The sequence below is a fragment of the Bos indicus genome, chromosome 5 (assembly GCF_029378745.1).
Source record: "Bos indicus isolate NIAB-ARS_2022 breed Sahiwal x Tharparkar chromosome 5, NIAB-ARS_B.indTharparkar_mat_pri_1.0, whole genome shotgun sequence".
NCBI classification, from domain to species: domain Eukaryota; kingdom Metazoa; phylum Chordata; class Mammalia; order Artiodactyla; family Bovidae; genus Bos; species Bos indicus.
In genome coordinates, this window is record NC_091764.1 from 102,380,990 (window position 1) to 102,395,035 (window position 14,046).

General features: G+C 44.6%; 2 protein-coding genes across 2 annotated transcripts in view; both read left to right on the forward strand.

The window, feature by feature from the left end:
• LOC109559717 (antigen WC1.1-like) overlaps positions 1-14,046 on the forward strand; it is a 120,010-nt gene that overhangs the window by 64,167 nt on the left and 41,797 nt on the right. The window contains 6 exon segments of the mRNA XM_070788667.1: positions 4,223-4,315; positions 4,392-4,706; positions 5,775-5,848; positions 5,850-6,090; positions 6,550-6,815; positions 6,817-6,865. Of these exon segments, the coding sequence (XP_070644768.1) occupies positions 4,223-4,315; positions 4,392-4,706; positions 5,775-5,848; positions 5,850-6,090; positions 6,550-6,815; positions 6,817-6,865 (1,038 nt within the window).
• Positions 7,845-12,554, forward strand: LOC109558602 (antigen WC1.1-like). The gene is made up of 5 exons (XM_070788662.1): positions 7,845-8,115; positions 8,809-8,904; positions 9,114-9,197; positions 11,014-11,160; positions 12,412-12,554. The coding sequence occupies exons 1-5, from the start codon at positions 7,938-7,940 to the stop codon at positions 12,528-12,530; spliced, it is 624 nt and encodes a 207-aa protein (XP_070644763.1). The 5' UTR covers positions 7,845-7,937; the 3' UTR covers positions 12,531-12,554.

A 14,046-nucleotide genomic window follows, 5' to 3' on the forward strand; every position in this document is an offset into this window, starting at 1 on the left:
GGAGAAATATCAATCACCTCGGATATGCAGATGACACCACCCTTATGGCAGAAAGTGAAGAGGAACTAAAAAGCCTCTTGATGAAAGTGAAAGTGGAGAGTGAAAAAGTTGGCTTAAAGCTCAACATTCAGAAAATGAAGATCATGGGAACTGGTCCCATCACTTCATGGGAAATAGATGGGGAAACAGTGGAAACAGTGGCTGACTTTATTTTTCTGGGTTCCAAAATCACTGCAGATGGTGACTGCAGCCATGAAATTAAAAGACGCTTACTCCTTGGAAGGAAAGTTATGACCAACCTAGAGAGCATATTCAAAAGCAGAGACATTACTTTGCCAACAAAGGTTCGTCTAGTCAAGGCTATGGTTTTTCCTGCGGTCATGTATGGGTGTGAGAGTTGGACTGTGAAGAAGGCTGAGCACCAAAGAATTGATGCTTTTGAACTGTGGTGTTGGAGCAGACTCTTGAGAGTCCCTTGGACTGCAAGGAGATCCAACCAGTCCATTCTGAAGGAGATCAGCCCTGGGATTTCTTTGGAAGGAATGATGCTAAAGCTGAAACTCCAGTACTTTGGCCACCTCATGCGAAGAGTTGACTCATTGGAAAAGACTCTGATGCTGGGAGGGTTTGGGGGCAGGAGGAGAAGGGGACGACAGAGGATGAGATGTCTGGATGGCATCACTGACTCGATGGACGTGAGTCTGGATGAACTCCGGGAGTTGGTGATGGACAGGGAGGCCTGGCGTGCTGCGATTCATGGAGTGGCAAAGAGTCAGACATGACTGAGTGACTGATATGATCTGATCTGATTCTTTACAAAAAGTCAACTTTTAGTTCACATTCCTTTTATCATGCCTGGGTCCTGGCTAATCGGGCTCTACCTCCCAGGCCGACCCTGAATTGTGCTTCATGTTCCCTGAGCCTGTGCATATGGCAGAATCTCTGGTGAGCTTTTCAGAGACTCAGCTCTTAGCACTGAACCAACAAAGACGTCAGGGAAGTGGCTCACCTGTGCATTTTATTTCTCTCTGAGAGCTTGGCTCCAAAAACTCTCACTGCCTTGGTTGCCCAACAATATTAAAAGTACTGATAATTTCTCACACTTGTAAATTTATTCTTAGGGCAGCACTTGGCTTAAAACAGAAATTTTGGCATTGTCAGACACAGAACTGTCCACAGAGAAGGTGAACTCTAAATTTACGATAGCCTTACAGATGTTACAGCGTTTATCTCAGGCTCCACCACTAGGTCATTCAGTTCAGTTCAGTTCAGTCACTCAGTCGTGTCCGACTCTTTGCAACCCCATGAATCACAGCACACCAGGCCTCCCTGTCCATCACCAACTCCCGGAGTTCACCCAAACTTATGTCCATCGAATCAGTGATGCCATCCAGCCATTTCATCCTCTGTCATCCACTTTTCCTCCTGCCCCCAAACCCTCCAGGCATCAGAGTCTTTTCCAATGAGTCAACTCTTTGCATGAGGTGGCCAAAGTATTGGAGTTTCAGCTTTAGCATCAGTCCTTCCACTGAACACCCAGGACCGATCTCCTTTAGAATGGACTGGTTGGATTTCCTTGCAGTCCAAGGGACTCTCAAGAGTCTGCTCCAACACCACAGTTCAAAAAGATCAATTCTTCGGTGCTCAACATTCTTCACATTACAACTCTCAAATCCATACATGGCCACGGGAAAAACCATAGCCTTGACTAGACGAACCTTTGTTGGCAAAGTAATGTCTCTGCTTTTGAATATGCTCTCTAGGTTGGTCATAACTTTCCTTCCAAGGAGTAAGTGTCTTTTAATTTCATGGCTGCAGTCACCATCTGCAGTGATTATGGAGCCCAAAAATATAAAGTCTGACACTGTTTCCACTGTTTCCCCATCAATTTGCCATGAAGTGATGGGACCAGTTCCCATGATCTTCGTTTTCTGAATGTTGAGCTTTAAGCCAACTTTTTCACTCTCCACTTTCACTTTCATCAAGAGGCTTTTTAGTTCCTCTTCACTTTCTGCCATAAGGGTGGTGTCATCTGCATATCTGAGGTTACTGATATTTCTCCCGGCAATCTTGATTCCAGCTTGTTCTTCTTCCAGCTCAGCATTTCTCATGATGTACTCTGCATAGAAGTTAAATAAGCAGGGTAACAATATCTAGCCTTGACATGAGCCTTTCCTGAGTTGGAACCAGTCTATTGTTCCGTGTCCAGTTCTAACTGTTGCTTCCTGACCTGCATATAGGTTTCTCAAGAAGCAGGTCAGGTGGTCTGGTATTCCCATCTCTTTCAGAATTTTCCACAGTTTATTGTGATCCACACAGTCAAAGGCTTTGGCATAGTCAATAAAGCAGAAATAGATGTGTTTCTGGAACTCTCTTGCTTTTTCGACGATCCAGCAAATGCTGGAAATTTGATCTCTGGTTCCTCTGCCTCTTCTAAAACCAGCTTGAACATCTGGAAGTTCATGGTTCACATATTGCTGAAGCCTGGCTTGGAGAATTTTGAGCATTATTTTACTAGTGTGTGAGATGAGTGCAATTGTGTGGTAGTTTGAGCATTCTTTGGCATTGCCCTTCTTTGGGATTGGAATGAAAACTGACTTTTTCCAGTCCTGTGGCCAGTGCTGAGTTTTCCAAATTTGCTGGCATATTGAGTGCAGCACTTTCACAGCATCATCTTTCAGAATTTGAAATCGCTTAACTGGAATTCTATCACCTCCACTAGCTTTGTTCATAGTGATGCTTTCTAAGGCCCACTTGACTTCACATTCCAGGATGTCTGGCTCTAGGTCAGTGATCACACCATCGTGATTATGTGGGTCATGAAGATCTTTTTTGTACAGTTCTTCTGTGTATTCTTGCCACCTCTTTGCATTGATCGCTGAAGAAGGCTTTCTTATCTCTTCTTGCTATTCTTTGGAACTCTGCATTCAAATGTTTATATCTTTCCTTTTCTCCTTTGCTTTTTGCTTCTCTTCTTTTCACAGCTATTTGTAAGGCCTCCCCAGACAGCCATTTTGCTTTTTTGCATTTCTTTTCCATGGGGATGGTCTTGATCCCTATCTCCTGTACAATGTCACGAATCTCATTCCATAGTTCATCAGGCACTCTATCTATCAGATCTAGTCCCTTAAATCTATTTCTCACTTCCACTGTATAATCATAAGGGATTTGATTTAGGTCATACCTGAATAGTCTAGTGGTTTTCCCTACTTTCTTCAATTTAAGTCTGAACTTGGCAATAAGAACTTCATGATCTGAGCCACAGTCAGCTCCCAGTCTTGTTTTTGCTGACTGTATAGAGCTTCTCCATCTTTGGCTGCAAAGAAAATGATCAATCTGATTTTGGTGTTGACCATCTGGTGATCTCCAAGTATAGAGTCTTCTCTTGTGTTTTTGGAAGAGGGTGTTTGCTATGACCAGTGCTTTCTCTTGGCAAAACTCTATTAGCCTTTGCCCTGCTTCATTCCTTACTCCAAGGCCAAATTAGCCTTTCACTCCAGGTGTTTCTTGACTTCCTACTTTTGCATTCCAGTCCCCTATAATGAAAAGGACATCTTTTTTGGTGTTAGTTCTAAAATGTCTTGAAGGTCTTCAGAGAACCGTTCAACTTCAGCTTCCTCAGCGTTACTACTTGGTGCATAGACTTAGATTACTGTGATATTGAATGGTTTGCCTTGACAGAGTTAATTCTGTCATTTTTGAGATAGCATCCAAGTACTGCATTTTGAACTCTTTTGTTGACCATGATGGCTACTCCATTTCTTCTAAGGGATTCCTGCCCACGGTAGTAGATATAAGGGTCAACTGAGTTAAATTCACCCATTCCAGTCCATTTTAGTTCGCTGATTCCTAGAATGTCAACGTTCACTCTTGCCATCTCCTGTTTGACCACTTCCAATTTGCCTTGATTCATGGACCTAACATTCCAGGTTCCTATAAAATATTGCTCTTTACAATATTGGACCTCGCTTCTATCACCAGTCACATCCATAACTGGGTATTGTTTTTGCTTTGGCTCCATCCCTTCATTCTTTCTGGAGTTACTTCTCCACTGATCTCCAGTAGCATATTGGGCATCTGCAGACCTGGGGAGTTCCTCTTTCAGTATCCTATCATTTTGCCTTCTCATACTGTCCATGGGGTTCTCAAGGTCATTATTTACCTTAATTCAGTTTCCTGTTCTTTAACCCTCCCACCCCTCTGATCATTGCTGTTTCTGCAGGAAACTACACCCAGGCGCTGCTGCACTGCAAAAACTGCGTGTCCATAACGACGGACTCTGCTGCCTCAGAGGAGAGCGCCCCCTACTGCTCAGGTGAGAGTCCCACAGGACAGAAGACCCTTCTCATTCCCCAGGTCAATGCCCCATTGTCCAATTTCTCTCTCCTCAGACAGCAGACAGCTTCGCCTGGTGCACGGGGGCGGTCCCTGCGCCAGAAGAGTGGAGATCCTTGACCAGGGATCCTGGGGCACCATCTGTGATGATGGCTGGGACCTGGATGATGCCCGCGTGGTGTGCAGGCAGCTGGGCTCTGGAGACGCCCTCAATGCCACAAGGTCTGCTCACTTCGGGGCAGGATCAGGGCCCATCTGGCTGGACGACGTGAACTGCGCAGGAAATGAGTCACTCGTGTGGAGGTGCCCTTCCCGAGGCTGGGGGCGGCAGTACTGCAGACATAAGCAGGACGCAGGGGTCATCTGCTCAGGTCTGCACTGCACGCTGTCCACAGGCTGGGGGATGGGTAGAGCCCTGGAGGACAGGAATCTGAGCCCTGAGGGAGAGACGCTGAAAGGACCCGAGTAGGAGGCTTCCTCCCATGGAACCTGTCTTTATAGTAGACGTGAAGACGAGGTGCTTTCACTTCCTCCTGAAGCAGCTGATGTTCTAGTCCTGTCTTCTCAATAGTGTTTCCTGGCAGAGCTGTTTCCAGTTGAAAGCAAGGCTCTCTCTTCAGTTTCTTGTGGTAGTACAGTCTGGAGATGCTGTTGATGTTGTACTGAAAGCATAGATATACTCTGTCCAGCTCTGTTTGATAGGAATCTGACCATGGTCTCCTTGGGCCAACATCCCAGTGTCAACAGGGCTACATTCTTCCTGGAGACACGGGGAGGACTCCTTTTCCAGCCTTTCCTGGTTTCTATGTGGCCTCATTCCTTGGCTTGGAGCCCTCTTTCTTCTTCAGACAGACAACAAACTGTGTCTCTACTGTATATTCTCCTTTACATTTCCCTCTGACTGTAGCTGGGAAAGTTTATCCACTTCTAAGTTGGGGCTAAGGAGGTGATTAGACTGAGCTTATGTGTTTAACCAACAATATTGTAGGTTTAGCCCACAACCCCAAAGTCCTTACTAATCATATCTGTAAAGCTCCTTTTGCAGGTAAGGAAACATATTTACAGGCCACAGGGATTAGGATGTGAACATCTCTGTGGGTTCATTATTCTGCCTGTTATTCATTATTCCCCAATATCTACTTCACTTGCTATTTTAGAGGTTTTGTCAGGAAGCAGGATTCAGCTCCCCTACCCTGCAGGGGTTGAACCCTTAGGTTCATCTTGATCTCTGTTCATATCCACTCTATCATTGTGGTAGAAATAGAAAGACAGACTTTAATGGACAAAGTCGGTTAAAATGGAGATAAATCTCATTCTTGTCATCTAGTGGGCATCTCCTCAGCTGCGTCAGGGATTTGTGGTTACAGTTTCTGGGAGAGAGGAAAGCCTAGAGCACTGAGTGGGCTGACAGTGTCCTGTTTTCTCTCTTTCAATCTTAGAGTTCCTAGCCCTCAGGATGGTGAGCAGGGACCAGCAGTGTGCTGGGTGGCTGGAAGTTTTCTACAACGGGACCCCGGGGCAGTGTCTGCCACAGGCCCATGGAAGACATCACTGTGTCCGTGATCTGCAGTCAGCTTGGCTGTGGGAACAAGGGAACCCTCAACACTTTTGTTGATCTTAGGGAAGGTTCTAGACCCCGGTGGGTGGATGGAATCCAGTGTCGGAAAACTGACACATCTCTCTGGCAGTGCCCTTCTGACCCTTGGAAATACACCTCATGCTCTCCATATCAGGAAGCCTATATCTCGTGTGCAGGTGACTTACTGTTTCTATACCAACCCTGAAGGACATTGTTAGTGTGAGTTTATATTCTCCCATCTAAGTGACAAGATTATGTTGAGTCTACAAAGAGGTGTATGTGCCTGTGTTTCCGGTGTGTTTGTGTTTGTTGTGGAGAGTGGTAAACAGTAAATGGACAAAGTGATTTCAGCTGGTGATCAGATGCAGTGAATGTCTCAGCCCAATAGATAATGAGCCTGTGTTTACACTTGTGCTTTGCACTGAGCCAAGGACCTTAGATAGTTTTCTTTGGGAAAAAGACCACCCCCAGCTGTTTCTGATCCAGCACACTCTTGCTTCTGCAGGAGGGAGACACCAGAGCTGTCCAACTGCTGCCCCCTGCACAGGTATGTCAGCCCTGCCCCCTCCCCTGTGGCTCCCAGGGGCTCCTTCCTCCCACCAGGGGAGTCACAGGAGGGGCTGCTGCCTTTTCAGACAGAGAGAAGCTGAGACTCAAGGGAGGAGACAGTGAGTGCTCAGGGCGGGTGGAGGTTTGGCACAGCGGCTCCTGGGGCACCGTGTGCAATGACTCCTGGAGCTTGGCAGAGGCCGAGGTGGTGTGTCAGCAGCTGGGCTGTGGCCCGGCCCTGGAAGCTGTGCGAGCCGCGGTGTTTGGCCCTGGAAGCGGGAGCATCTGGCTGGACGAGGTGCGGTGCAGGGGCCAGGAGTCCTCCCTGTGGGACTGTGCTGCGGAGCCCTGGGGGCAGGGCAGACTGCAAGCACGAGGAGGATGCTGGTGTGAGGTGCTCTGGTGAGTGAGGGGCTCGGGGTGCACCCTGGTTAATGAAGGACCAGGTTTGGGGCTAGGACTGAAGGAGGTGTGAGCTTGTACCAAGAAGCACTTCTTGGAATAGCCTGCTGCTTTGTACTCTGGCTCCATGAGAGGCAGTTGCCTGATCTCCTGGAATCTGGGAGATATCAGACTGCCCATGATGACAGTCATGTGTGCTAAGTCTTTTAAGTCATATCTGACTCTTGCGAGCCCATAAACTGTAGCCCACCAGGTTCCTCTGTCCATGGAATTTTTTAGACAAGAATACTGAAGTGGGTTGCCATGCCCTCCTCAAGGGGATCATCCCAATCCAGGGATTGAACTGGTATCTCTTATGTCTCCTGCATTGACAGGCAAATTCTTTACGAGTAGTGCCACCTGGAGAGCCCAATGATAGACATATCCTATAACTTTTTCAGGCCAACTTGGTACAATAATCCATTGATTTTTTTTTCCTTTTTTCCTGGTGACAGGACAGGTTCCCCATGGAAGTAAGTGGTTTTGCTGGTCTGAGCTGTGTGATTGAGGAGACACCCATATTTTCAGTTGCTCTAGTGGTAAAGAACTTACCTGTCAATGCAAGAGACATGAGAGATGTGGGTTCCATTCTTGGGTCAGGAAAATCCCATGGAGAAGGAAATGGCAACCCGCTCCAGTATTCTTGCCTGGAGAATCCCATGGAGAGAGTAGCCTGGTGGGGTACAGTTCATGGGATTACAAAGAGTCAAACATGACTGAAGTGACTTAGCATGTGCTATGTATCTTTATATTTCTGACAAAATTACCCATTTAGGTACAGAAAAGCTTAATGATCTTGTGTTTACAGTCCTGTTAAGCAGTGGCAGCTGGAGTCCTCCAGAGCTTTACTACCTGTCACCCTCTAAAAATCCTTTGGAATCAGACTGAAAAGACACTTGACATAGCTTAGGGAAGCACTTATGTCGATCACAGCTTGGAGTTCAGAAAAACCCATTGTATCTGAATTGTGACTTCATGGCCTTAAAGGCTCAGAAGAGGACCAGGATAAGGACAGAGGGGTTCTTCTAGACTTATGAACCTCATAAAACCCTATGGCCCTCTTCTCTCCTCTGGTACCATTTTAGGCTCAGCTCCAAACCCTGGCATCTTCTCCCTTCCCGTGATCCTCTGTATCATTCTGAGAGCCCTTCTCTTCATGGTCTTCATCATCCTGGGAATTCAGCTACACAGATGGAGAGCAGAGCACCAAGGTGGGCCTTAGGGATGCTAAATGATCTGGAAAGTGGTGGGAAAGGAATTGAATCTGTTGTGACATCAAGAAAGTATATAAGTATTGGTCTCTGTCTTCATTATCTGGCAGAATTCCACCTTTTCTACAGTAGGCATCAAGATTTGAAAGAGTTGAATCCTTGGTCCTGGTTTGAATGTAAAATTTCTTAAGAAGTATGACTTCCTTTGTGAACAGTGTCAGTGGAAATTGATTGTGGGATCAAGGTCAGGTTCAGGAAACCTACTTCTGTTCCATATAGCTAAGAAAGAAGCCTGAGCAGCTCAGAGGGGTTCCCCATGGGTTAATATTGGAGAACACTAAAGGCTTTGCCTATTGGTAAAAGGAATATTGGAGAAGGCACTGGCACCCCACTCCAGTACTCTTGCCTGGAAAATCCCATGGACGGAGGAGCCTGGTAGGCTGCAGTCCATGGGGTCCCTAAGAGTCAGATATGACTGAACGATTTCACTTTCACTTTTCACTTTCATGCATTGGAGAAGGAAATGGCAACCCACTCCAGTGTTCTTGCCTAGAGAATCCCAGGGATGGGGGAGCCTTGTGGGCTGCCGTCTATGGAGTCACACAGAGTCGGACACGACTGAAGTGACTTAGCAGCAGCAGCAGCAAAAGGAATATCTCTAGGGTGAGTCCCTAACTCAAGCCACTTTCCTAGCCTTATCTGCTTTCGAAGATGTAGTTGGTGAAGGCTTGTACCAGGAGATTGATGATCTCATAAAATCAGGGAGGAAGGACCTGTTGGACAGCCAAGGTAAGTCCCATGCCCTCCTCTCTGCTCATGAGCTGGCTATGTGTTGTTTTCAGCAAACAGAGACCCAACCTCACTAACCCACCTTCACACGGAGCTTCAAGCCTTCTGTCTACCAGTCTGAAGTGTCAGTATTTCCTCTAAACTATGACAGAAGGCCTCCTACGAGGGGAAAGGTTTCCATTTTTCTGTGATGATTTTCTCCCTACCAGGTAACCTGTTTGATGACTCAGAACCTAAGCTGCCGTATTACACAGGGGATGATGGAGAGGATGAAGACCCTGACTCTGCCCCAGGTAGCAGATCTTCCCTTGGATGGTGGGGATTCAGAGGAGGAATCTTGTCTGAGGATCTTTTCCTGTGATTAAGATGGGAAGGATCTCTTTTCTCTAGTTCACAACAATGTTTTCCCTCTCTTGCCCACTCTGTGGCCTCAGAAATGGAAAGATCAGACCCAGTTCTCTGTATCCACAGTCACTTGTACCCAGTTACAGACTGAGTATGCATCTAATTGGGCTTCCCAGGTGGTGCTAGTGGTAGAGAACCCACCTGCCAATGCAGGAGACTGAAGAGATGCCGGTTTGATCCCTGTGTCAAGAAGATCTACTGGAGGAGAGCATGGCAACCAACTCCAGTAGTCTTGCCCAGAGAATCCACATGGACAGAGGATCCTGGCAGGCTACAGTCCAAGGGATCACAAGGAGAAAGACAGGACTGAAGCAATTGAGCATGCCTGTATCTAACTGAGCATGCATGTATTAAAGCTTTTAAGACCATTAAAAAAAAAGAACATCTGAAACTGATAAACTAAAAATTGTATGGCTAAAGGGAACACTGGAAACTATAGTTGCATCCATAGCCAGTCTGATATTTTAATCATTTCATGGCCTTTTGTATGTATTGAGACAAAAATATTGTTATCGGTAAGCCCTGGAAGCTATGGAGAGATCAGTGCTGGTACTTATCAATTACCAAAAGAGAATGTCCTCTCTGGGTCATCTCCAGATAGTAAAGATGGACAACCTCTGGAGGTGAGATCCTAAGGTCAACCAAGGTCTCGAAGGGACTGAAGCGTCCTGTGACTGGGATGGTGGGATATCCTGTCTCTGAGTAACAGATGTCCAGGATCCCTCTCCAACCAGCTCTGGGTCTCCCAGAGCTTCAGAGGTCACACGAACACCTGGGTTCTCCTGGTTCAGATTCATCCTCCCTGGTCACTGATATGTACATAGTATGTGTTACAACTCTGTACCATATGTTTGAAAATAGTACCTGAAACTTTTATAATAGCTTTTATAATAAACTTTTCATAATAGCTTTTGTTGATTCTTTATGATATGAGAGATAATGTTAGAAAAATATGACTGACCCTGATATAGTGGAATAATTAGAAGATTTAAATGATTTCTGAGCACATTAAGATCAAATACATGCCTTTGACACAGGCTTGGAATATAGAATCTGTATTTATCAGTTATTTGAACCTCTGCACACACAGAGAGAAAGGAGAATGCCTTCCTGGGTCTTCTCCAGATAGTAAAGATGGGCAACCCCTGGAGGTGAAATCCTAAGGTCTCACCTAAGATCCCACCTAAGGATGTGGGATATCCTGTCTCTGAGTAACAGATGTCCAGGCTCCCCCTCCCACCAACTCTGTGTCTCCCAGAGTTTCAGAGAGCACATGGACACCTGGGTTCTCTTGGTCCAGACTCATGCTCTGCAGTCACTGATATGGTATAGTGCATAGTATGTGTTACATATACTCTGTACATATACATATATACTATGCATATATAGTGCATAGTATGTGTTAAAACTCTGTACCATATGCTCAAAAATAGTACCTGAAACTCATAGCATAATAGCTTTTGCAGATACTCTATGCTATGAGAGGCCATGTTAGAAAAATATGATTGACCCTGATATATTGGAGTATTTAGAAGGTTTAAATGATTTCTGAGCACACAGAGATCAAACACATGCCTTTGACAGCCCTGGAATATGGAGTATATATGTATCATTTATTTGAATCTCTGCCTCAGAAGGGACTTAGGGCATCACTTAATCCAGCACATACTTGGTTATTCCACCTAAGTTCTTGTCTGTTTTCAGAGCCTCCGGGACAGAACATCAACACCATAGGAAATGGTTATGATGATGTTGATGAGTTACCTGTTCCCATAAATCCTTTCCTCCCTGGGATGAATGAGAATAACTTTTCCCCAAAGGACAGAGGTGATGCCAGGTATTCCCAGACAGGTGAGTTGACAGCACAGTAGTCTGACTTCATAATGGTGGAAAAGATGAGTTTTGACCCACTTCAACAGTCAGTGTTTCTGTACTATCAGAACTGGGGTAGCCTCGTATACCTAGATGGGCTTTCCGGGTGGCACAGTGAAAAAGACTCTGCCTGCCAATGCAGGAGACAAAAGAGACTTGGATTTGATCCCTGAGTCAGGAAGATTCCATGCAGAAGGAAATGGCAACCCACTCCAGTATTTTTTCCAGGAAATAATGTGGACAGTGGAGCCTAGTAGGCTACAGTGCATGGGGTCGCAGAGTCGAATCCAAGTGAGCATACATGCACCACATGTATCAGATATTATCAACTCTTCCTTATCCCTGGAATATTGGAGCTACTTCATCTCTTCTGAGAGGATAACATACTGTGTTCTCTTGTCCATGTCCATATCATCAATTGGATAAAGACACATCTGTATACATTGTTATAAGCTTTGTTCCCATTTTCATACCCCAAATTGAAATATATGTTCTGACAATAAATTTGGGGATTTTTCAAATAGTGAGAATTATTCTTAAATGGTTTTAATGGAGGTGTAAATTAAATCTATGAGCTGTAAAACTTGTTTTGAGAGATCTGTGTAACCAAATGTTTAAAATTGATTGCTCACTATTAAAGCAGAATCTGAAATAGCCTTAACTAGAGAATCATAAAATCTCAGCACTAGACGGGAACCAAGAGAAAATTTTCTCTCACTGGTTCAATTGCCAGATGAAGATCCTCATTCCCATGGACTAAGCTTTCTGCTTATATGTGGGGATGTGGTCCCTGGGGAGCAGGAGGTTGTGGAATTTGGTTGAGTTGCCCTCTTCTGGCATCTGACAGAGGACCCAGAGTGTTCTCATGAAGCTTGTAGGTCAGGCTGGTTCTGTTGTTGAGTTGCTGAGAAGACAGCATCTGAGACATTCTACAGAGGTCTTCTCCTGTCTCCACTTCCTGAGAAACCAGACCCACTGGGTGTGGAAGAGGCATGCACATCTATTTTTCATTCCTTGCCACTATCGGTCCATCTTCTTTCCAATTGCCGAGGTCCAGACAAGATATTGCATGGAGTAGCTGAGTCAGTATGAAGTAGCTCCATCCTTTTAGACAATGCCAGGTGCTCCACCCCCACCTGTTATTTTGTGGCCCCTTTTACTATTCTTCCATCAGACATTATGTCTTGTCATTTTGTCACCACTAAAACCAGGTTCTGTTTACTGTTTCAGGCATCTCTCTGAAGTCTCTGAGAGAAACTGTCAGCTCTGGGGTGGAGGAGAAGGAGTCCTCACTGGTCCTGAGACTAGAAGAGACTGGATATGATGATGTGGAGCCTAGCACCATGTAGTGCCATTTTTGAAGCAAGAAACTCTTGAAAGACATCTCTGTAATATTGTTTCTCAAATAAATGAGAATCCTGTCTTTTTTATAATTGCAGTTTTTACACAGCATTATGGTTAAAGGAAATTATTCATAATTTTAAAAAGCTAGATATATTCACTACTACTCTTAGAAAATTCAGTATTTAAATATGCCTCATTCCCCAATGAAATCTCAGTTGAAACTCAGAGTTATCACCTCCCCACAGACTACACGTTTCCATTCCTTTAGGTACTGAGAAAGCCACACTTAAATAGCATAAAAGTCTGAAATCTGGCCCTGAAAGTGTTTACTCTTAGAAAGGTAAACTCAGAAGCACATAACTGAATATTCCAAAATATCCTACATGCTGTCTACTAAAACCGAGAAGTGAGACTCACAGTGAATGGGTTGATTAGGTGGAAGGGGAATGGCTGCAGCTCTTCTGATTTTGCTCAAGTTTTTATGGAATATTAATCACAAAAATCTGTTACTGCCTAACAGTATCTTTTACTCTAACTGCCTTCTATTTTTCCTGGTTATTCCATAACATCCTTAATCTTCCCCTTCACCATCAAATTGCACATTCTAATTTTCATAAATCCTCTTGTTCTCCATCCTTTTCTTTGAGTATCTATTTTCTGTTCCACTTTCTGGCTGTTTTTATGGTGACACCAGTGGCTCTAACCTTCCCATTTGTGAATTTTTTTAAGTGGCTGTATTAACCTTAAGGACTTCCCAGGTGATGGTAGTGGTAAAGAACCTGCCTGCCAATGCGACCCCTGACTTAGGAAGATCCCACGGAGAAGGGCAACCCACTCCAGTATTCTTGCCTGGAAAATCCCTTGGACAGAGGAGCCTGCTGGGTTACTGTTCATGAGGTTACAGAGAGTTGGCACTCTCTGCCAACTGAGCAGGCAGCTAGGATTAACTTTAAACTTGCCCATCCCAAACCATCCTCACATATTCTTTGGAGTTGTATCGAAAGAGAGAGCTGGCCGACAAGACAAGACAGGTAAGCTAAACAATGCTCTTTTCATGCTTAAAAAACATTATGGTTCATAATTAGCTGTATAGAAAAGTTTCCAAAATTTGTCTTTTTTTTTTTTTGCATTCCAGCAGAATGAATGTTCTCACACCCATATTCTAATGGTACAATTATTTAGCTAAGATTTTCTTTATGTTTACTATCTTTTTAAGTTAAGTATTACTGCTAAAAATATCCATGAAATAATGGAAAAAAATTTTAACTCCACAAACTGTATGTTACAGGTATTTTTACAAAATCCCCGTGCAGTAACTTGAGTCAAAATTTGGGAAGCAACAAACTACATTAGGAAGCTTAAAGCCCTTAGCTCAAGTCTCTGATGCTCTATGTTTGGAATTTTTCTTTCTGTCCTCAGCCTCACTATATCCTTAGAATCATTTCAGGAACAAGCAATACTGACCTAAGCAGCATTCCCTAAACACATCAGGTTCTTTTGCACCTGTATGCATCTCTTCTC

Excerpts from the sequence above, each read along its gene's own strand:
- LOC109558602 (XM_070788662.1), top strand. The coding sequence starts at position 7,938 with ATGAACCTCATAAAACCCTATGGCCCTCTTCTCTCCTCTGGTACCATT. Across the intron at positions 8,905-9,113 it reads GGACCTGTTGGACAGCCAAG|GTAACCTGTTTGATGACTCA; the intron begins GTAAGTCCCATG and ends TCTCCCTACCAG. Across the intron at positions 11,161-12,411 it reads TGCCAGGTATTCCCAGACAG|GCATCTCTCTGAAGTCTCTG; the intron begins GTGAGTTGACAG and ends TTACTGTTTCAG.